The sequence below is a fragment of the Pseudophryne corroboree genome, chromosome 8 (assembly GCF_028390025.1).
Source record: "Pseudophryne corroboree isolate aPseCor3 chromosome 8, aPseCor3.hap2, whole genome shotgun sequence".
Taxonomy (NCBI): Eukaryota; Metazoa; Chordata; class Amphibia; order Anura; family Myobatrachidae; genus Pseudophryne; species Pseudophryne corroboree.
In genome coordinates this window covers 116,316,197-116,341,129 of record NC_086451.1, presented here as the reverse complement: position 1 = coordinate 116,341,129, position 24,933 = coordinate 116,316,197, and the positions used below count along the sequence as shown (strand labels likewise).

Here is a 24,933-nt window from a genome sequence, read left to right as displayed (position 1 = left end):
ATTAGGTCGACATGAGCAAGCTCGACCTGACAAAAGGTCGACATGATTTATTTATTTTTTTGGTGTAATTTTCTTCGTAGAGTGACCGGGAACCCCAATTAGTGCACTGTGTACCCTCATTCGGGCAAGGTGCCTCGCTCTGCTACTGCTGAGCTCGGCACAGATTACCGTTCCTAAATGTAGTGCAAGTGGATAGTAAAGTATGAAAAAGTACAAAAAATGAAAAAAATTGTGAAAAACTCATGTCGACCTTTTGTCATGTCGACCTAGTGACCATGTCTACCTAATGCATGTCAACCACTAGTGGTCGACCTAATGACTGGCGATCTAAGTGTGGCTGACCTAGAGGCCGGATACCAAATAAATTCATTAGACTATTATACCTCAGTATCTTCTTATAACACACCTGTCAATGTATGGAGACATTCGGCTGTATCCACTGTCCATATCCGCACCGTGCAGTCATGGGATGAGCTAGCAAACAGCGAGCCATCTGGAGAGAAGCAGCACGACTTTACTGGTCCTACAGAAGACACATTATTGGTGACTGCTTTGCAAGTAGATGAAAAAGTTGGAGTGAAAATGAAAGGTTGCCCAGTCATGTGTTCCTCACATTACTAAACAGGTCCTCAGAATTGCATCCATATGCCATTACTTATTCGCTAAATAAAATGTTTACACTTCTCAAATGCCCCATTTATCAACAAATTGTAATACTAGCTGGATAATTTGTTTATTATGCAATACTAAGAAACATTATGTAGCTAGAATTCAGCATTACTTGCCTCTCCGGCGAAGTGTAGTGGCGTATTCCGCTCTGCTGCCAGCAATGGGGGTCATTCCGAGTTGATCGCACGCTGCAAGTAGGTCTGGACTTACCCACTGCGATGACTTCAGCGTCTCATGTCCTGGAATTGACACCAGACATCCGCCCACCAAACGCCTCGACACGCCTGCGTTCGGATCTCCACTCCCCCAAAACGGTCAGTTGACGCCCCGAAACGCCTTCCTTCTGTCAATCACTGTGCGATCGCAGCAGCAATCATTTTCTTCTTTAATTCAGTCGCTGACCGGCGTTCCCCATCGCCGTGCAGGGCCACGCCTGTGCATTGCGGCCGCTGCGCATGCACATTCCGGACCCGTTCGCACGGCTGCGAAAAAAAGCAGCGTGCGAATGGGTCAGAATGACCCCCAATGTCTCCTACCTCAGCGCCATCTTCTGCTCTGCTACTGGCTGCCTAATGCTGCCAGTGACGAGATATTGAGTAATGCACATGTGCATGACAGGTTCACCTGGCGAGGACCCAGCAATGCCTGGAAGGCTTAGATGAAGCCGGGAAGGCAGCGCTGGCTCCCCATTGCTGGCAATGGGGACCATACCACTCTCGCCATTTATAGGTGGTGAAAGAGGTATAGGAGCAAACAGCTGTAAACTTAGTTTACTACTGTTTGCTGAATACAGAAAGTAGGACATAACCCCTTTAGTGAGTGCTAAAGTGGGTATGTATCATTGATAAATGGGGCTCTACTTACCCTAACAACAGACCTACAGAAGAGGAAACATTGAGGGTCATTCCGAGTTGTTCGCTCGCTAGCAGATTTTAGCAGCATTGCACACGCTAGGCCGCCGCTCTCTGGGAGTGTATCTTAGCTTAGCAGAATTGCGAACGAAAGATTAGCAGAATTGCGAATAGAAAATTCTTAGCAGTTTCTGAGTAGCTCGAGACTTACTCCTACACTGCGATCAGCTCAGCCCATTTCGTTCCTGGCTTGACGTCACAAACACGACCTGCGTTCGGCCAGCCACTCCCCCGTTTCTCCAGACACTCCAGCGTTTTATCCTGGCACGCCTGCGTTTTTCCGCACACTCCCTGAAAACGGTCAGTTTCCACCAAGAAACACCCACTTCCTGTCAATCACACTCCGATCACTTCAACGATGAAAATTCTTCGTTCGGACGTGAGTAAATCTACTAAGTTTTGTGCTAAAATACTTAGCGCATGCGCACTGCGTACCATGCGCATGCGCATTTTTGCCTTAATCGCTCCGTTGCGAAAATCGGCAACGAGCGAACAACTCGGAATGACCCCCATTATACTGGGGGTGTACATCATGAATAATTACCAAGTGGTAGGAGTTGAAACGGATTACAATCAAGTCAGCAATGAGCTATAATAATGAACAAGAATGATATATAAAACATTGGAGGCCATCTCATTGCCTAGAAGCAGTTATGGCTTTCTCTCATTATACATTATACTCTATTGTAATAAGTTGCTTGCACTGTCAGGGGCTACTTCCCATAACACAATACCTTTACACCATAACCTGTTAGCCTCGTCCAACAATTAAACACAAACGACACATATATTAGGTGGAAAAGGACAAAACTCATTATACATCAATAAACAAAGTAAACACAAATACAAAATGAACCATTTTCTGTTAATCAGTTCAGTGATTGACCCTGAGCCATCCTAACATGTATTAAATATTTATTATTATTTATTTATATAGCACACACATATTATACATCGCTTTACAGAGAATATTTTACTCTTTCACATCAGTTCCTGCCCTAGTGGAGCTTACAATCTATAATGCCTATTATATGGATACACATACACATAAGATGATTTTTTTGTCCAGACAAAAATTAACTTACCAGTATGTTTTTGGATTGTGGGAAGAAACCCACACAAACTTAATGCAGATAGTTCATCATGGGAACTGAACCCTTAATGTGATGAATTAATGCTAAGCACTGTGTCACTATGCTGTTTTTCCTTTCTCTAATTAAACAAGATCAGAGCAAACTGCACAAGTTAAGCAATAACAATATTGCTATAACAATGATATATGCTATTTTATGTATACTTGATGGGTGGGCGGGGAGGTGGTTTATAGTTACAAGGTTGATAGTCAATAGGTGGACACCGGGTTCAGTATGGTATGCCGGCGGTTGGGCTCCCGGCGACCAGCATACCGGCGCTGGGAGCCCGGCCGCCAGCTTACCGACAGTGTGGCGAGTGCAGATGAGCCCCCTGCGGGCTCGCTGCGCTCGCCACGCTACGGGCACTGTGGCGCGCTACGCTATATTATTCTCCCACGAGGGAGAATAAGTGTCGGTATGCCGGCTGTCGGGATTCCGGCACCGGTATACTGTGCGCCGGGATCCCGTCAGTCGGCATACTGAAGACCACCCGTGGACACCATAGGGTCAACAGTAAAAGGTCGACAGCTTCAAAAGGGCGACATGAAAAAGTTAGACACATTTTTTGTGTGTTTATTCAACTTTTGCTACATTTACTAGCCATGTCACAAACTATTACTTTTAGTAACCTTGTGGCAAGCGAAGCGAGGTGAGCGAAGTGAGCCCGTGAGGGGATGCATGTCACAAATTTGGGTGAAATATGTTTAAAAACACAAAATAACATAAAAAAATAAAATCCACTGTTTTTGTGACAACCTTTTCACCCTGTTGACCTACTGTAATGCTGTTGATTTAATTACTGTTGGCCTTTAAAATGTCTGTCATCTGTATCACACCCAGTGGGTGCGGCAGATGCTTGCAGCAGAGTAAATGGTGATTGCCTGCTGACTGCTGTGGTATCTGCCAGTTGTCACCTCAAACTGTACAACATGGGATTGGCCAGATCGTGTGATTGTCTATGCCTCGCTATTATTATTCTATTTTAGTTATATTTATATCATTCATATTTATAGTTTATTTTGTATTTAAAGTTTAATTTGTTTACTAATGTGCAATGGGAATGTTAAATAAATAAGTTTTAGTCTTATCTACCTGATTCATGTGTCCTTTGTCTTTAGGGTCGGCTTGGGTATTTGGAGAATGTGCAAAGCTTGGAGGCTTGATAAGGCACCACCTCATATGGAAAGGACTAAGGGTGGTCATTCTGACCTAATCGTTCGCTGCAGTTCTTTGCAATGCAGCGATCAGGTCAGAACTGCGCATGGCTGACAGCCGACAGCTGTCATTGCCTAGCGATCGCCTCTGCCTGATTGACAGGCAGAGGCGGTCACTGGGTGGGAGGGGGCGGCACGGCAGCATTTGGCCTCCATTTTGTGGGCGCAGTCCGGCCAACGCAATCGTGGCCGGGCCGTGCGAGGGCGGGCCGCAGCGGCTGCGTGATGTCACATGCAGCTGCTGCGACCTGGGCAGCGACGAGTAGCTCCCGGCCAGCACGCAAAGGCTGTGCTGGCCGGGAGCTACTCCTGAAGTGCAAAAGCATCTCTGCTGTGTGATGCTTTTGCACTTCTGTGTCAGGGCAGGGACTGACATGCGGGCCGGACTAGCCCTGTGCTTGGCGTCCCCCCGCATGTCTGTGTTCCTGATCGTAGCTGTGCTAAATTTAGCACAGCTACGATCAAGTCGGAATCACCCCCTAAGTACCAAGTGTAGTGTAGTACAGAATGTCATACAGTGAGGAAGGGCTACACAAAGTACTAGATGGATTTAAAACTGTATATAGATGACGTAAGCACTTGCAGGAGTAGAGCTCCACACACTGTCACAGAAGGTGTGTGAGGAATGCACAGTATGAATAGGTTGGGTATGAAATCCTAGCGGTCAGGATCCCGATGCTGAGAATGTCGATGGCTTCTCAGTAAGTTATTTATCCCTAACCTTAACCCACCCTTCCAGCAACCTAATCCTAACCATCCGCTCCCACCGCCTATCGCTAACAATCCCCTCCCGCAGCTTATCCCTAACCATCCCCTCCCGCCATCTAATGCTAACCGCACCCCCTCCTAGTGCCTAACCTTAAACCTTCATACTCACATTAGGGATCCGTCGGCATTCTCAGCATCAGGATTCCAGTATCAGGATTTTGACTGTTGGTATCCCAACAGCCAGGAGGATCCTGACCACATTCCGTATGAATAGTTACTATAGTCGCAAACTTAAGTGCACCACAAGGAATGGAGATTGGTGCTAGCAGACTGTAGTACCCTGTGTAAAATGGATACTGAAGCTGCAAAGTAGAGTGCACTGCGTAAAAAGGATTCTGGTGAATGTAGACTGAAGTGCACTGCATAGAATGAATGCTGATGCTTGCAGACTGAAGTGCACTGGAAAGATTGCAGCCTGAATTGCACTGTGTAGAATAAATACTGATGTTTGCAATCTGGAGTGCACAGCGTATACTAGAAATAGAGTCTTGCAGACTGAAGTTAGAAACAGGAACACACTTGGAACCTGGACACTCCAAGTAGTAGTGGCCGAGAGCCAGTAGCAGGTAACAGTAGTGAAATTGTTTTGGTTTGTACACCAGAGCAGCCTTAAATAGGGCACACTCTGGCCTCATAGGCTGCTAGAATCAGCTGATCCCAAAGTGGCATTTAATTGGAGAACAGAGTGTTAGTTGATAGGAAACAAGATGGCGGTGCCCATGCACTGCTGACATTAGAGAATAACCAGGAGACTTGCCAACCAACTCAGGGATGTCTTTGGTGGCCCATGGAAGCCCCTAAGGCCAGGAAAGCGCAACACCGTGTGTGCTAATGGTGCTTGGAAGCCCAATATGTGGCAGAATTTCACGCAATTGTCTGATTTTTCTTTATCTGTGTATGCGCAGTAGCAGCACTGCGCACATGTAGATCTGGTCCGCAACATCGGTCATAGTACGTCTGCAGACATTGGATGATTGTCTGAATGCAGCCATTTGTTAGTTATGAGCTATTCAGGGTGGAATGAAACTTAGTTTCATCTCCACTTGTAACTTAGTGGGTGATTCAGGACACATGTAGGGAAAGTATTCCATGGGCAAGTCATGGGCATTCTGATGGAGCTGTGGGCTATGGTGAGAGGTGAGATAATGCAGACATCTGGCTGCTTTCAGTTAGATCTCTTACACCAAGGATACTGCTGGTGCAAATGCGTGCTGATGATGGGTATGATGACTGAATTTGCCAGCAGAGGGATGGGGGGTATCTGAGATCTGGCCATCACTGACATCTCTTAAATGCTGCAACTTTGCGTGCGACTCTGAATCAGACCACATACAACTGTGACCCCCAGCCCACTCCAGCATCCAGGGAAGGCTGGCAAGTAGTTCTGCTACAGACCCATGTCATGTATCAGAGATTTCTCATGACTCCTCATTCATTTTTTTTTTATATAAAAAGGTGTATTTTAAGGTTACAGAGATGCTAATATTGTGAAAAAGAGTTTCTTTTGTATAAACACAGGTATTCATGTGATATAAATAATCTGGAATTTCAGAAAAGATAATTTGTGTGTAAAATGATGGGTAAATTTAAGACCACTAAAGAAATCTGCTGAAACCATTGTCAGCTGAGCTCATCCAATTTGGCTGCTGCTCATCCCGGTCCCCAACACTCCATCCCGTCCCAGCACCTTCCCTCACTCCATCCCATCCCACCCTCCCATACTACCACTGTTGCCTGAGGTCTTCAATGCAGAGGAGTAATTAGCACGGGGCGAGCAGGGTACGTGCCCGGGGTGCCGTGGCAGGTCCAGCAGAGGGGGGCGCCACCAGCACCTGATGGCCAGCTTAACCCATGTGCACACCGCCGCCAGAGCTCCGCCCTCCATGGCTGCGCCGCCGCCGAGCAGTCCCTCCTCAGCTCTCCCTGCTGACTGGGGACCACTAGCTAGCCGCTGCTGGTGATCACTCACCATGGTGGTAGCGGTGGAAGTAAGCCGGGGGGCGGGCGGTATTCCTGGTGGACCTTCTCAACTCCGCAGTGATGAAGCCGCGCATGTGACCAGGACATTACACCTCCGGTTCTCCGCTGCCGCTGCTCCCAGCTCCTACTATTGCTGCTCCTGCTGCCTACCCAGCTCACCTATACTCCTCCTATATACGTCGAGTGTCTGCAGTGTCTGAGGAACTGGACTGGCTGCGGACCGGCTGCTCAGCCTAGGTGGCTGAGCAGCCAGGTGAGTGCTGTGCAGGGTAGGGGGTGTAAGGGGCATTATTTGTGTCATTACATGTATAAGGGCATTAGTGGTGTGGGGTATATGTGTAAGGGCATTAATAATGTGCAGCATATGTATAAAGGGCATTGCTATGTAGTGTAGTGTAATGTGAATAAGGAGCGATACGGTGCTGTGTAATGTGAATAAGGAGCGATACGGTGCTCTGTAATGTGAAAAAGGAGCGATACGGTGCGGTGTAATGTGAATAAGGAGCGATACGGTGCGGTGTAATGTGAATAAGGAGCGATACGGTGCGGTGTAATGTGAATAAGGAGCAATAAGGTGCGGTGTAATGTGAATAAGGAGCGATACGGTGCGGTGTAATGTGAATAAGGAGCGATACGGTGCGGTGTAATGTGAATAAGGAGCAATAAGGTGCGGTGTAATGTGAATAAAAAGCGATAAAGTGTGGCATCATTTGATTGGGGTACTGTTGTGTGGCCAGCCCCTTTCCAGCAAAAACACACCTCTTTTTTCAGCACAGGGCACCATAATGAGGAATGTTATGGGTGAGGGGTGATGGTGCTGGGAGAGGGGTGCAGGGTTAGAGGCGGAACTAGCGGCAGTGATAGGGGGCAACAGCCAAAATCTTGCCTAGGGCATCAAATTGGCTAGGGCCAGCTCTGGTGACCGAGATGTGTCACGCTCCCCTGTCTGAACTGCCTGCTGCCTGCCGCCTCAGCCCACCGACTCCCACTAGGTAAGGGGAGGGGGGTGAGAGAGAGTTAACACATTGCTAGGACTAGAGGGGGTGACACTGGGAGACATAGAAATAAGGGAAAATAGATACACTATGACATGGTGGGGAACTGGGGGACTTAAAATGTGATGATGTGCTGAGTGACGACACAAGGGGTAGGTGATGGTTTGGCTGAGAGACGCAGGGGGCAGGATGTTGATCATCCACACTGACATGCGTGGGGATGCCCAGCACAGGGCTAGTACACCCCACATGTCAGGCCCGGCCCCACCGCACAAGTACAAAAGCATCGCACGGCGGCGATGCTTTTGTACTTGAAGAGTAACTCCCTAACAGCACAGCTCCTGCGTGCTGGCAGGGAGTTACTCGTCGTTGTAATGGTCGCAGCGGCTGCGTGACGTCATTCTGCTCTATCCTAAAGTCCACATAAATAATGTTTTAAAATAGTCTTTATATTTTTAAACAAGCCGTTTTGTCAAAGACAATTAGACACTTTACTAACTGTTCTAGTTATTTACTGCTAGCTGTTCTACCTGTTCTACCCGTTCTTTGCACTGGGTTTCTGATTTTCACGGTTATAAATATAAATGAGTGTTCAAAATTTAGTAAATCTACAGAGATGTAAATTTGAGACGTCTTAATGTAAGTAAATATTAATGCATGGTTCTTGGAGTTACCCGGGGAGCACCCGTAGCAGATACAGTAAAAAGTGACAGGACCATTTTTGTAGTTTATTAAATACTACCCACTAGAGGTGCAATCTAAATTTTTATCCGATTGTCCGTTTGGGCGTTATCGTTAATGCAACGCAAGCCACGCATTGGTAATGGTGTCATTATGTCAACCCCCCTGTTCTTCCCCTTAGGGAAGGTTTATTACAATTCGTTCTATCATTCCCACAAGGCAGCAGGAGCAGAGAGCAGCCATTGCTGTGTCTGGCAGCAGGAATTATCTGAAGGAACCAGGGAGGATCGATAAAAGATACCTTGATGTGTTTTTTCATACTTCAGCTGATGTAAGCATACATGTGAGCATTCACCTAGTCTTTGTACGGTTATTAGTGACGGAAAAAGAAACCTTTATAAGAATTTTCTCCTATGTTCTGTGTAAGAACAGTGTGAGCACACTATCGATTGCTTATCACAAGGGTGACCCTATAAGAACTGTTTACCACAAACACCACCCATACGGAGGAAGATCTAGAACTCACCCTTTGATATATTTATATCCAACTGTATAGGATACAGGGACTAAGAGACCTTTTATTCTTCTTTTTTCTTTTTCCCCATTTCCCTTTTCCTTCCCACGATCTGAACTGACGGAGACGGCTGGATAATACCTCATCAGGAGAAGATTTCATGTAAAAACCCTTCTAGAATCACACAAGAACTTATATATATATATATATATATATTTATTATTATTTTTATACTTATATCATTTATGGTATTGCTGTTATATGGAGCGCTACTGAAAGTGTGTACTCAAATTCTTTTCACATGTTTAACCCCTTGGAGTATAATTGGTGATATACTCTCGTCCACACTAACTACAGCTGCTCCTAGAGCGCAGGGATTTTCTCTTAACTCCACTCTTTCCATTATTACAATTCTAATAACGTAGTTTTCCTATTTCATACCTGAGGAATAACTGTTAAATTTCAGCTTCCTAACATATCGGGAAGTAAGAGAATTACTGAGTGAGTGAGAGCTTTCACATTTATATATATATAAATTAGAAGTAAATATGTATATAGTAGATGACAAGTTATCATTTTTTACTTCCAGCATTACATATATGTGCCACAAGATGGAGCTCTCAGCTTCATATTACAACTGTTCCAATCGTGTACTGGTCAACTCAATTGTTATATGTTATATATGTGTGCTGGCTCCTCCCCTCTATGCCACCTCCCACAGGCAGTTATAGGCAAAACAGTGCCCAAAGGAGAAAGGACATATATGAGAGAAGGAACATAACAACGAGTGGTGAGATTTATAGACCAGCACACCACTAACATACAACAACCAGCAACTGCTGGTAACAACAACAGCAACAGCTGAACAGGTAACCACATAAAAGAGAACCTGCAAAAAAGTCAACGCACTGAGGCGGGCGCCCAATATCCCTTATGGACTACGAGAAAAGGATTTACCGGTAGGTAATGAAAATCCTATTTTCTGTAGCATCCATAAGGGATACTGGGGATAGTAAGCCTAAGCCAATGAGCAATGGACTGCTTCAAAGCAGACCAACCCTTTTTCTGCACATTATAGAGCATGAACAAGGAATCCGTCTTTCTGATACGTGTCGTTCGCTTGACATATCTTCAAGGCTCGCACAGCATCCAATGCCTCTGGAGGAGCAGGAGTGTCAGAACTTGACGGAACCAAAATAGGTTGATTTAAGTTAAATGCCTGGACTCTGAGTTCTGATTCAGTTGGGAACCCTTGGAAGCAATGGAATCGGAGGAAACAGGTAGACCAGCCGGTAAGGCGAAGGCAACGTCAGTGCATCCACTGCCCTTGCCTGAGGGTCCCTGAGCAATAACAATGAAGCTTCTTGTTGAGTCGAGAAGCCATTATGTCTATTTGTGGGCAGCCCCACCGGTGGATGATCTGCTGGAACACCTGATGGCGGAGTCCCCACTCCCCCGGGTGGAGATCGTGTCCACTCCCGGAATGAAGATTGCCGACATTGCTCTTGCATTTCTTTCCACCCAGAGGAGTATCTTTGACACCTCTCGCATGCAGGCTCTGCTTTTTGTCCCCCCTTGCTGATTGATGTGTGCCACTGCTGTGGCGTTGTCAGACTGTACTTGGATCGCATGATCCTTGAGCAGAGGAGAGACCTGAAGCAGAGTATTGTAGAATGCCCGAAGCTCCAGAATGTTGATCGGAAGGATGGGCTGACCACCTGCCCTGGAACTGCGACTCTTGGGTGACAGCTCCCCATCCTCTCAGACTCGCATCCGTTGTGAGGTGGGTCCAATCCTGAATCCCGAAACTCCGGCCTTCTAGGATATTGGAAGACTGCAGCCATTACAGGAGGGAAATCCTGGCCTGAGGTGACAGCCGAATCATCCGGTGCATCTGTAGATGTGATCCGGACCACTTGCTCAGGAGATCCAATTGAAATGTTCTGGCATGGAACCTCCCATATTGGATTACCTTGTATGAGGCGACCATCTTCCCCAACAATCTTATGCAAAGATGGATGGATACTCAAGCAGGTCGGAGCACCATGCGGAGCATCTCCTGAAGTGTTCTCGCTTTGTCCTCCGGGAGGAACATCTTCTGGGCCAGAGTATCCAGTAGCATCCCCAGGAACAGTAGCCGCTGAGTTGGCTCAAGGTGGGACTCCTGTAAATTGAGAATCCACCCATGGTGTGACAGAAGTTGGATAGTGCGGGCGATACGGAGCAATAAAAGCTCCCTGGATCTTGCTTTTATTAGAAGATCGTCCAGGCAAGGGACTACATTGACCCCCTGGACCCGGAGCTGGAACATAATCTTCACCATCACCTTAGTGAATACCCTCAGAGCTGTGGACAGGCTGAAGGGAAGTGCCTGGAACTGATAGTGATCGTCCAGTAGGGAAAACCTCAGCTAAGGCTGATGAGGTGGCCAAATTGGAATATGAAGGTAGGCGTTCTTGATATCCAGGGAAACCATGAATTCGTGTTCTTCCAGACCCGCAATCACTGCTCTCAAGGATTCCATTTTGAACTTGAAAACCTTTAGATAAGGGTTCACGGACTTTAGATTCAAAATGGGCCTTATCAAATCGTCCAGCTTTGGGACCACAAACAGGTTTGAGTAATAACCCCTACCTTGTTGTGGTATTGGTACTGGAACAATGACGTGGGACTGGACCAACTTCTAGATAGCCTGTTGCAACGTAACTTACGTATCCTCCAAAGCTGGTAAGCTTGATTTGAAAAATCGTTGGAGAGGAGCACCATCGAACTCCAGCTTGTAGCCCTAAGAAATGAGGTCCCTGACCCAGGTGTCCTAGAAGGAAACCTCCCATACGCGGCTGAAGTGATGCAGTCAAGCTCCCACCTCGAGATCCCCTCGGGGTGGGGGGGCACCGTCATGCTGAGGACTTAGTGGAAGCATAACTGGTGCTCTGTTCCTGAGAACCAGTGTTTGCAGGTCTTTTTGTCTTACCTCTGGTGCCTGTAGTTGCATTGGAAGCACCTATGGCCCTAGATCAAAATCTGTTAGACCGAAAGGACTCCCAGAGGGGAGAAACATGGATTTCCCAGCAGTGACTTTGGAAATCCACGTACCCAACTCAACCCCAAAGAGACATTCCCCAGAAAAGGGGAGGGATTCCACACTGCACTTGGATTCTGCATCCGCTATCCACTGACGCAACCACAAGGCCCTGCGCGCCGACACTGCCATGGAGAAGTCCTAGCATTAATATTGCCCATCTCCTTTATTGAGTCACTCAGGACGCTTGCAGTGTCCTGAATGTGCTTCAGGAGAATTACCATAGTGATCAAAGGCATATCCCCGGAGAGGCCCTCCTGAATTTGAGTAGCCCACGTATGAATGGCATGGGTCATCCAGCAACCCGCTATGACCAGCCTTTACGATACACCTGCTGCCATGTTAATAGATTTGAGCGTAGCTTCTATTTTTCTGTCCCCCTTATCCTTTATGGAAAAGGAGCCCGGCGCAGGCAGTACTGCCTTTTTGGACAGTTGAGAGACTGATACATCAACCCCCGGGGGTTATTCCGAGACTTTCCTGCCTTCAGGAGCAAATGGGAAAGTGCGCAAAAACTTTTTAGAGACTTGGAATTTTTTTGTCTGGATTTTTTCAGGCTAACTTGAATAGGTCATCTAACTCTGCAGAATCAGGAAAAGTGACATTAGGCTTCTTTTGTGTAAAGAAAAATGACTGCTGTGATGCAGCGTCCTCTAGAGGGAGCTTAAACACACCCTGTATAGCCAGAATGAGGGGTTCAATACCCTGAGCAGCATTAGAATCCCCACTAATGGGATCCAAGTCCTCCCCATCCTCCTGTATATCCTCATCTGTATCAGAGAGTAGAGCAGGTAAACCACACTTCTGTGGACCTGCATGAGAGGGTGAGGCTGTGTAACATCTGCCCTAACAGCCAAGTCTGCAACAGCCTGTTGTAGTAGCTGAATTTTCTGTACATTAGCAGTGAGTTGTGATGACATATCAGACATCACAGTTCTAAGAGACCCTAGACATGAGGGTTCTGGACCCTCTCCCCCAGCCCCTTCACTAATTGGTGAAGATTGGCTGCATTGTTCACAAGAAACAGATCAGACGACAATGGAGAGAATCTAGTGTGACATACACTGCACAGCTTGCGTTTACCCATGTTTCACAGTAAGCACAATAACCTACACATGCAGTAATACTTTTCAAGCCTGCCCTTACTGTATGTGAGAGGATACACAGAGAGAGAGAGAGAGAGAGAGAGAGAGAAAGGGAGAGACAGACACCAGCACACCCCTAGCTGCACAGCCCCAGTGAGGCTGACAGCTAATTATATCACAGTAACACTAATAATTTTTGTCCTGTAGAGGACCCAGATAATGGCCCTCATTCCGAGTTGTTCGCTCGCTAGCAGATTTTAGCAGCATTGCGCACGCTAGGCCGCCGCTCTCTGGGAGTGTATCTTAGCTTAGCAGAAGTGCGAACGAAAGATTAGCAGAATTGCGAATAGAAAATTCTTAGCAGTTTCTGAGTAGCTCGAGACTTACTCCTACACTGTGATCAGCTCAGGCCGTTTCGTTCCTGGTTTGACGTCATAAACACGCCCTGCTTTCGCCCAGACACTCCCCCGTTTCTCCAGACACTCCCGCATTTTTCCCTGACATGCCTGCGTTTTTTAGCCAACGCCGGGAAAACGCTGAGTTACCACCCAGAAATGCCCCTTTCCTGTCAATCATTTACCGAACACCAGTGCGACTGAAAAGCGCCGCAGAAGCCACAGCAAAACAGCTAAGTTTTTAGTAAAATAACTAAGCGCATGCGCTCTGCGTACCTTGCGCATGCGCAGTAAGCGACTAATCGCAGTATAGCGAAAATCGGCAATGAGCGAACAACTCGGAATGTACAATAGCGGCTCTGCCCCTTTGCTACACCCTGTACCAGTTTTCCAGCGTGTCTTGTGAGGCAGGAAGTGCTGTGTGTGCTGTCTGTGGCTGCAGAGGAAGGAGCCAAAATGCCTCTGGTCCTGCTGTGAGGTAGCTCCACCCCCTGTAATGGCGCCGGCGCTACATTGTTTTTTATACTGGCAATGTATCCTGCTTTGCTTAAAAACATCACATAAGTGCTAGTTCAAGCAATTTGAAGCCAGTCTACACGGGGGGCTCTAGCGGGTCCCCCCCAGAAGGGTCCCATCTGCCACGCCCGCGTTCAGCCACACCTTGAACCGGGGGATCCCCCTAGTGGGGCCCCCAGTTTGCACTCACCACAGTCGTCACCTTCAGGCATATGTTAGGGGTGTGCTGCGTGTTGTGATTGTGACAGCCAAGGCGCAGTGCCTCGCTGAACAAACAACCTCTCTGGACGGTGGTCCTGCAGCGTGGAAGCAGCTATGCACCTCGCAAGGCCAGTGACCGCCCCCTTCCCTAACTCCCACTGTGCAGGTATGCTGTTGCCCAAACAGCACACCAAAAATAACAAACATTTAAAAGAAATTGAAGAAAACTCTCTGGAGCTGCAGAGATATGCATCCTCTCCTGAGGGCACTAATTTCTAAACTACCTGTGGGAGGGGGCATAGAGGGGAGGAGCCAGCACACCCAGTGAGGAAATTTAAAGTGCTCCGCTCCTTTGGACCCCGTCTATACCCCATCATACTAAGTCTCCCTAATATCCTTTATGGATGCATGAGAAATAATGGAACTATATAAGTAAATGTTAATAAATAAACAGAACTGTTAGATACCTTTTTAGAAGTTATTTGATAGTTAATACATGTTAGTCTCAAAACATCGCTACAATGCATTCCAAAAATGCTTTGTCAGTATTCCTACTGAATGCAACAGGTCACACATAGATAATAGATGTCTGGTTTAATAAGAAAGTGTAACATCTTTATATGTGGTGTCAAAGTCAGAAAAATATCACGATGCACACTGCCATATTTGCACCTCATACAGGTCCGCGCTGCGCATGCGTGCGCTCTCCCGTGCGTGCGCATACTCGCTGTTGCGGGCACCCGCGGGCGCGCGGTATGTGCATTTACGGTAGAGTTCATGTGTTCGTAGCGTGCGACTCAATCGTTACATATTTTCACTATATAATGTATTTTGTAGATCATGGTCCCTTTGATAGATTCTGAAAGTTTGGTTAATGTAGCATGTTCATGGACAGAGAAATCCCTCTTTGTTTGATACGAAGGGTCAGACAGGAGTAATACAGTGGTGTTTAGTATCCATCGGAAGAATATTTAATTAGCAGTATTCCGGTGTTGGTTTGAAGCGGATTAATCGCTCGTGCGAATAGTTATGGACATAAGAAGTTTATGTCCATTTACTATTATTTGCACTTACTTATCCATGCGGCGGGAAACCCAGTTTCCCACCCACCTGAGCAGTTGGAAATCGTCACAGCCCACCTGTATGAATCAACCTATGACCTTTTGTTATAATGCGAGGAGGAATTCCTGTGTCCAATGAACAATGAGATTGTAGGGACCATTGAATTGTATTGTGTGTGGGGCATAAATAGACAAGCCGATCACATCCAGCTCACTCTTCAACGGTTCTCATTGCTGAAAATCGGGAGCTGGATGTCCAGAGGCGCATGCGATCGTTCCCCTTGTGCGTAAGTTTTCTCCGCGATCATATTGTCTTTCTTGTTATTATGGGCCATATCTCTCTCTCTCTCTCTTCTCTTTCTCTCGTATTCTCTTAAACGTAATAGTATTGTATTGTATTTCATGTGTAGTTACCTGGTTAGTTAGTCTATGTTATATTGTAGTGTGTGACTTGTATTGTATTATTCTTTTTGCAAGTATAACATTCATATAAGGCGTTAGACCCTAAGCACGGTATCTGTGTATTTCTTATAGTGTTAAGTATTCACAGTGCGTCGGTGACGCTCAAACAGCTTTTAAGTTAATAAGGTTACACTGTGTTGCATCTACACCCTATCTCTATACTAAGGTTTTACAGCATATTACATTGTTTATGGTTTAGATATAAAGGTTTAACATTGTGAGCGTCTGCGCCGCTGGTGATCTCCTCGTGGTCCCGAGCGTCCGCCACGCTATAGCGAACCATTACGTTAGTCAGCAGCCAATAGTGTGCCTGCCTGTGATCTCTTGGCCGTGAGCGAACGTGACGCTTGAGCGTCTCGACCTCGGCTAAGCGATTGCTACGCAACGTGCGTACCCTTACGGTACTCCATACGTCAATAGCGTACAGTGTTCTTAGGCCTCTTAAAGGGTTTTAAATAAGATAAATATTTAGCTTTATCAATTGGCGGCTCGTCCTGTCCTTCACATATCTCTGCTAGGTAATTTCAGCAGACATTATCCATCAGCAAAGGGCGGGAGATCATATTCTTCGCAGTGCTGACGGGATAAGCGTCTGCTTCGCTTAGTAAAGGGTGCTGAAGGAATCCGGAACCGGAGGTAAGAACAAAACGCTAGTGTCTTTTAAAACTGTTTATTTCTATCTTGCGTACGCACGCACATATCTGCATTTCTTTTCATTCGTGTATTTTCATATATCACTCTCCTGTTTGCCATTTTATAATTGATAAAACGTGCTAAGAGAGATTTGTTGCTATTTCATAGTTAAAGTGTAAATGTAATATATAAAGGGATAAAGTGTAAAACCCACACGCAACTCTACCTAAGGTATAAGGAGAGATTGGTGTGTTGCGCGGTAGACGATCGAGGATCATCTACATTGATAAAACGTGTTAGTTGTGTTACGGTGGATATTTGCTTTGCGTACACGTGTCTCTAACAAAGGGTGAGACTCGCGTACGCAACTCAAAGGCCGACGCACGCAGCGTAAATTACGCAACGGAGCGTCCGGGTACGCCCACGTAACTCAAATCACACAATAGTGTTATTGCAACAGGCGGAAAGGTGGCAACGTGGTAAGTAGCGCAAGTCTATTTTAGTGTCCGAAATTTAGATTAACAGATCCTTCTCCAAATTCACAACACATCTGGTTTAAAGAAAATTTCTGCGCAGAAATAGAAATAGAAACAAAAGTGTACATGTGGTGAGTGAGTGTTTTGTATATATATAAGTTTATACAATTTTCCAGGTTGAACAACAAGAAGTCGAGTTCTCGCAGAGGTACATACATGTAAGTGACGTGCATGGTGGCTAGGGAGGCATCTCTGGTTAAACATAAAATTTGAGCAGTAGAGTATAGTAGACCAGGAGGTCATACTACAGACCAGGAGGTCCAGGTACAGCAGACTAAGAAGTCTGCCATAAATAAGAGAAAAGGGCACAACCCAGGGGGTTGGTGCAAAACCCATATAGGCCAATAAAGCTCTGGCTGAAGGAATTCGCAGCCGAAATTTTCGATTCCACTGGTCGCTCAGTACATAAGATTAGTTGCTTATGTGCTGAACGATTGTACCGCACGTAATTGTGTACATTAGTTAATCTGACCAGTACCATTTGTGTACGAACCCGGTCATAAAACTATTTGTACACTCTGATGTGATTTGTGTAATTTTTTATTTTCTGAAGGGAAGTTCGCTGGTCACTCAGGAATTGTCCAACAACCAATAGTTACTGGAAAGAGTAAGTGTTCTGCGGATATCCCTTGCATGTTCCAGTAAATAGAGGTTCATAGGGGCCCTGGGTCGAGTACGCCAGCGCTAAGGCAGTGTGTGGGTCGTATTGGTCGGCGTGGGCGAGTGAGTGGGGTACTCGGTAAACCGCCACCGTCAGCCTATCGTGAACATTTTGGTTTTTGTAAGGGTTCGCTGAAGACCCTGATTGAAGGTCAGAGGTGGTGAAAGCAACGCCTGCAAGTTATGGGGGCCAATTGTTCAGGAAGGTGGCGATCAACCTCGGTTCGGGTTGATTAAGTAAACCGACCAGTCGGGTCGGCAAGGTACGTAATGTGTGAAAAATAGAAAAATATGGTTCACATACAGAGGTTTTATGTGATGAATGGGAGAGAATGACAGTGCATGACGGGGAGAAATTCCCAAGAGTAGGTAGCTTTAGCCCAGAAGTGTTGCAAAATTTAAGGAGGAGGATATGTCTCATTAAATCAACAAAGAGACGAATCCAACATTATGATTATTTGCAGTTATGGCAACAGGAGGGTGAAATACAGAGAGGATTGGCTCTGGCGGCGGGATCTAATCCTATCAAGAAATTGATAGCGACGGCCCCGCCGCCACCATACATATCAGGAGAGAAATTGGTTGCGGAGAATGACGCATTAGGGTGTAACAAACAAACACTTAGCAACTGTGTAAATGTTAATAAGTTAACAAATGCAAGTATTAACCCGTGCAAGTTGTACCCTGTTTTGAACTTTCCCCAGGAGTGTGATCAAGAGGACGAATCGGCAACAATATCGGCGCTCTCTCTAGCAGCCACCATAGCAGAGACAACAGTAGGCACGGCTCCACCCACGAGATTAGTAACAAAAGCCCCTAGCGGAGGGATAGGTGAGGTCGTATCTACAGGTAAGTACGGCACCATACACTACGCTGAAACCATTTCACCACAGGCTGTAGAACCTACACAGAGTGATGTTAGTAGACTTAATCCTGTTAGGGTAATAGCAGTGCCAAATGGGAAAACTGACACGACAGGAATCACACCTGTTAGGAACATTGCCATGTACAGCCCATTTTCCCGAATGGAATTAAGAACCATAGTGTCTGAATTCCCTGATCCTAGAAAAGATTTAGTTGCTAGCCAGAAATACATCAGAGACCTAGGAAACACTTTAGAGCCCAATAACAAAGACTGGCAGGTATTGCTGAGGGCATGTTTACCCTCCAATGTCGACGCAGCTCAATTTTTAGCTGACTGTGGATTAGATCAGGATGTACCTCTTACAGATGTGTACAACAAAGATAACGTAAAAAGAATAAGTTTACAGTTAAAGGAGTATTTTCCAGCGGTAGTTAAGTGGAACAAGATTTTCTCCATTAGACAGAAAGAGTCAGAAACTGCTGCAGAATATTTTCACAGGGCATTACTAGAAATGGCAAAATACACAGGTATAGAGGACATTAAAACAAACATAAACCATCGAGAAGTAGCAGTATCTGTACTAATGGATGGTTTAAAAGAGACATTAAAGACAAGGGTACAGACCACGCAACCATGTTGGCGAGGTCTGTCGGTGGCTACTTTGAGAGAGGCTGCAATTGATCACGACCGGAATATCACCTGACACAGGGAGTCACAAGGTGATAAGTTAATGGCCGTAAGTATCCAGGCCCTGACCACAAGGCAGCCTTTGTATAAATCACCAAACCCTGTGGGTAAGTCAAATGTGGTAACTTGTTTTTCTTGTCATAGACAGGGACACATGGCACGAGACTGTAGAGTGAAACATTCACAAAACTCATATCAACCCCCTAGACAACGACATGACACACGACATTGGGAGCAGGGTCCGCAGAAACGGAGTTATGAGCCACATGCAGGGGAAACAAAAAGATACCCCCCGAACAGAGACTGGCAAACCTCTGGCAGTTCCCATTTAACCCCTTCACAAGTAGTTGCTGCCAGCGGGATTCAGGGAAGTCACCATACCCAATAGGGGTGTGGCCATACCTGGAATCTGCAGCCAGTAAAATTGATTGCAAATCTTGGAAGTGAACCCGAAATTGCAATCAATGTAGCTGGTAAATCATTAAACTTTCTTGTAGATACAGGGGCGGCCAAATCAGTGATAAATTCAACAGTGGGCATGAGAACCACTGGTAAGACAATTCCAGCCATGGGAGTAACAGGAGTAGTCCAGCACTACCCTGTTAGCAAACCAGCTGAGATTACAGTAGGGCCTTTACATACCAAGCATTCCTTTTTGCTGGCTGCATCGCCACCGACTAATCTCCTGGGAAGAGACTTATTGTGTAAAATGGGGTGCGTCATTTATTGTACTCCTGAAGGTGTATTCTTGGACATACCTGAGAATCACGCTCAGGAAGTGCGAGACATGTTAGACTCCCCATCAAAATTAATGTCACATACCATTATGACAAATAGGACTCCATCCCAAGTATAAGAAATGACATCCCAGATACCAGAGTCACTTTGGACTAAAGACGGACAAGACACTGGATTAATGGCAAACGTAGCTCCAGTAGTTGTACAAGTAAAAGATGGTAGGATAGCTCCAAAAATCCCACAGTACCCTCTGAAGCCAGAGGTGGAGTTAGGAGTTTACCCAGTAATAGAGCGCTTGCTACAACAGGGCATTCTGGTAAGAACGTCCAGCACTGCCAATAGTCCCATCTTCCCTGTGAAAAAGAGTGGGGGGAGGGGTTACCGGCTAGTGCAGGATCTAAGGGGGATTAACAAAATAGTTGAGAGTCAGTTCCCCGTAGTGCCAAATCCAGCTGTCATCCTTATGCAAATCCCTCCCACTGCGAAATTTTTCACTGTTATTGACCTCTGCTCCGCTTTCTTTTCGGTACCTCTGCACCCTGACAGCCAATATTTGTTTGCATTCACATACAGAGGAGTCCAATACACATGGACTCGATTACCACAAGGTTTCATAGACAGTCCAAGTATATTTTCCCAGGCTTTGCATGATTGTTTACAGTCTTTCCAACCAGAGAGTGGATCAGTATTAATACAGTACGTGGATGATCTACTACTGTGTTCTGATTCATTGGAAGCATCCCTGAAGGATACGAAACAGCTCCTGTTTCATCTTTCAGACACAGGACACAAGGTTTCCAAAGACAAGTTGCAATTATGCCAAACTAAGGTAAAATATTTGGGACACTGTCTAACACAAGGACTGAGACACCTGACCGCTGATAGAATTCAAGCAATTAGAGACATGACTCTGCCACAAACCCAGCAACAGATCAGAACATTTTTAGGAATGTGTGGGTATTGCCGTAACTGGATCCCAGGGTTTTCCATTCTAGCGTTACCTTTGCAGGAGATGGTTTCCTCAAACAAACCTGATCGGATTTCGCATACAGACGAGTCCGAGATGGCATTTGAGAGACTTAAACAGTGCCTAACGAAGGCACCAGCATTAGGTATGCCAGACTATGGGAAACCCTTTGAGCTGTACGGAACAGAAAGTGCTGGTTGCGCGGCAGGCGTCTTAACCCAAAAGCACGGTGATGCCAGCAGGCCAGTAGCATACTACAGCGCTCAGCTAGACACGGTAGCGCGATCCCTCCCCACATGCTTGCGAAGCGTTGCTGCGATAGCATTGCTAGTAACGAAAAGCGAAGATGTAGTGCTAGGTCACAACCTCACAATTCATACACCACATGCAGTGTCAGCCTTGCTAAATTCTGCCCAAACCAGGCACGTCTCATCAGCGCGGTTTACAAGATGGGAATTGGCACTAATGGCCCCCGTAAACATCACCATAAGGAGATGCAGTGCATTAAATCCTGCAACATATCTCCCAGGTGTGCCTGGACAGGCACAAAGGGTGGAGGATGAGAGTGGTGGGGAAGGAGAATTTAATACAAAGGAGGACACACATGATTGTATGGAATATTTGACCCAAAATTTTACCGCAAGGCCTGACATCAGTGACAACCCACTGGAAGATGTAGATCTAACTTTCTACACAGACGGTAGTTGTCACAGACAGTCAGACTCGGGAGACTTGTGTACTGGATACGCAGTCGTAGATGACCAAGGCACCATAGAAGCGGAACCGCTAGGCCCACCTCACTCAGCCCAGGTTGCTGAACTGGTCGCCCTAACCAGAGCATGTGAATTGGCTAAGGGCAAATCAGCCAATATCTACACCGATTCTAGATACGCATTCGGGGTAGTCCATGATTTCGGAGCCCTATGGCGCCTCAGAAATTTCATGACGGCAGCTGGTACACCGGTAGCGCATGCAGCTCACATCAAAAGGCTTCTAACAGCGATACAGGAACCCGACAGAGTGGCTGTTATCAAGTGTAAAGCACACACATATAGCCAAGACCCAGTATCACTTGGTAACAGCCGAGCAGACGAAGCAGCTAAGTTAGCAGCTGGGACCCCCAGACAGACAGACACCACACAACTGATGGTATTTAATACCATCAACACACAGAAGTTGTGTGAGATGCAAAATTTGTGTTCCACACAGGAAAAGGCAGTCTGGAAGGCAAAGGGATATGGCCAGGAGTCCTCAGGACTCTGGACGGATGGACAAGGTAAACCGGTGGCCCCCAGAGCATATCTTCCATGTTTAGCTGAGGCAGCTCACGGGCTGACTCATCTGGGCAAGGAAGGGATGTGCAAGTTGGTAAGAGCATATTGGTGCGCCCCAGGATTTTCATCTCATGCAAGTAAGAGAGCAATGTCATGCCTTACATGCTTGAGAAAGAATGTCGGAAAGGCAATACCAACAGAACCATCTCATATCCCACCTACAGGCGGTCCTTTTCAGGTAATACAGATTGACTTTATTCAACTACCCCCTTGTCGAAATTTGAAATATGTACTTGTTTGTATAGATGTATTCTCAAATTGGGTCGAAGCATTTCCTGCGGCCACAAATACCGCTATGTTTACTGCTAAGAAAATTGTGCAGGAATTTGTATGTAGATATGGTATCCCTAGAATAATTGAAAGTGATAGGGGTACCCATTTTACAGGTGATGTCTTTCAAGGAATGTGTAAGTTGATGGGAATTGATAGCAAGCTGCACACTCCATACCGTCCACAGGCGAGTGCGAAGGTGGAAAGAGTGAACAGCACTATTAAAAATAAACTGAGCAAAGTTATGGCAGAAACAGGATTGACATGGCCAGAAGCTCTACCCATTGTACTGTACAGCATCAGAACCACTCCCAGGTCCCCTCTTAATCTGTCTCCCTTTGAAATCTTGTTTGGTCGACAACCGCATGTTATGATTAACCCTCAGGATGATTTGAAGTGTAACAATGAAGTAACTGTAAAGTACCTGGTTAATATGAGTAAACAGCTAAGGAATCAAAATGATAATTTGAAGTTAGTGATTCCTGATTTGCCAGATAGTAATTGTCATGACATTGAACCTGGGGATTATGTAATGATACGGAATTTTCTACGCTCAGGTTGCCTTATTGACAGATGGGAAGGACCATACCAAGTCTTATTGACTAGCACTACAGCATTGAAAGTTGCCGAGAGAGAGACTTGGGTTCATTCGTCCCATTGTAAGAAGGTTGCTGATCCAGAGAGGTCCCGTGATAAGGAACAGACGGTAGAGGAAGTTGTATCACTGGAGTGTCTGTTCCAGGAGGACTGAGGCGGCACCTGAGCATTGAGAATCACAAGATCAAAAGCAGTTGTCGATTCCCTGTTCCCTTTTATTGTTTTTCTCCACTTCCCATCCCCCCTCCCTCAAATTATTTTTCCCCCTTCTCATTCTTCTTCGTTTCCTCCTATAAGATGGACTTGCCCAAGAGACTGTGATCCGGATTTTCCTGTTGACCATGACGTTGACCAGAGCAGTCTGTTCCGGCGAGAGTACCATGGAGGTCGAGAGAGGTTCTGGAATGGGTTCTGATGACAGAGATGGAGGCGTAGTTTTCCGAGAACAACATAATCAACAAGCAAAGGCGAGTATCAGAAAACGATCCGATAGCATTGACCATAGAAGGAATTGTGAAGGATTGTTAGCTGAGGAAAACTGTATCTGTAGGCTCTGTGACAATGTAGTTGAGGATGGGTGCATCAAGAAATGCCAATCCAGTTTTAATATCCACATGGACCGGCATCCCTTGAGTGACTATCACTCCTTAGTGGGTAGTGTGCTAAATCAAACAGATTGTTGGGTATGCTCTCAAGTACCTCAAGGTCATAGCAAATCAGGACTAGTACCATTTCCTTTAACGATAGGGGAGGTACTTGAGCTAAGTGGTGGGAGGCCGGTGGACAGGAGGTTTAATATCTCCAGTCCTCCTAGTTTGAAGCTCCACCAATATCATGTGGATAGAACCCTCATATGTTTTAACATTTCCAATCCCCGAAAGCCGGGAAATTGGGAAGTGTCATGGAGTAACCAAACCATGACCTTTTCATATAGAGCAGATAGAATGCCGACAGATACAGAGCTTATACGCCACATAGCCAGTAGAGGAAAATCTTTCCGATATAGGTATACCCTAGGAAATAGGATTACGAGAGTTGGAGAGGTATCACCAGGATACTGTGCACATATCGTACAAGCTGATACGTGTACTAGACAGATGGGAGAATTAGGGTTAGGAGATTTCACATGGAAGATGTGTAATATGGTTATGTCCTACTCCGTCCCATATGTTCTCCCCGATGATGCATATTTCATATGCGGGAGGAAGGCGTATAAGTGGCTTGCCCCAAACTCTGAAGGATTGTGTTATATTGGAAAGGTATTGCCTGAAGTAATGACTGTATCACATGCCAAAATGAAAGATATACACCGTGTTGCCCAAGCTCCTTATACTCACACCCATTACGAGCACGTAGTTAAACGGCACCTGATAGAAAGAACAGAGCATCCGGCCTCTGACATGATCCATGAATCCACCGGGATTCAGTTTCTAATCGCGTTAGACATCACTCGCACCGCCAGAGGAGTGTTGAATTATAAATACATATCTGCGCTCGCAAATTTGTTAGACAATATCACAGAAATGTATGATGACACGTTTAGGTATACTGGAAGAGAACTTCAAGCTTATAAAACAGAACTGGTTCAGCATAGAATGATTCTCAATTATCTCACGGCAGTGACAGGTGGATATTGTGTCACACTGGCAACGCAGTACGGCGTGAAATGTTGCACATATATTACAAATAGTACAGAGGACCCGGTCGAGGTCATAGACCAAAAGATGGACGATATTCTCCAACTGAAGTGGGAATTTCGCAGGAGACACAATCTCACTCTTGCTGCTGTAGGTAATGAGCTGACTGGTTGGGTGTCATGGTTGAACCCGCGAAATTGGTTCTCTGGTTTAGGAGAATGGGCTCAAGGAGTCATAATGGATGTTGGGAAGTTTCTCCTATGTATCTTAGGTGTTATCATAACGATTGGCTTAATATTTAGATGCGGTCAGGCTTTAACGAAGTGTAAACGAAGTACCAGG

General features: G+C 46.0%; 1 protein-coding gene across 3 annotated transcripts in view; it reads right to left on the bottom strand.

Annotated features, from left to right (window-relative positions):
• Positions 1-24,933, bottom strand: part of WDR38 (WD repeat domain 38) — a 179,085-nt gene that overhangs the window by 42,601 nt on the left and 111,551 nt on the right. For all 3 annotated transcript variants that reach the window (XM_063936879.1, XM_063936877.1, XM_063936878.1), the window contains exon 3: positions 407-523. In XM_063936879.1, coding sequence (XP_063792949.1) covers positions 407-523 — 117 coding nt within the window. The remainder of the gene's footprint in view (positions 1-406; positions 524-24,933) is intronic.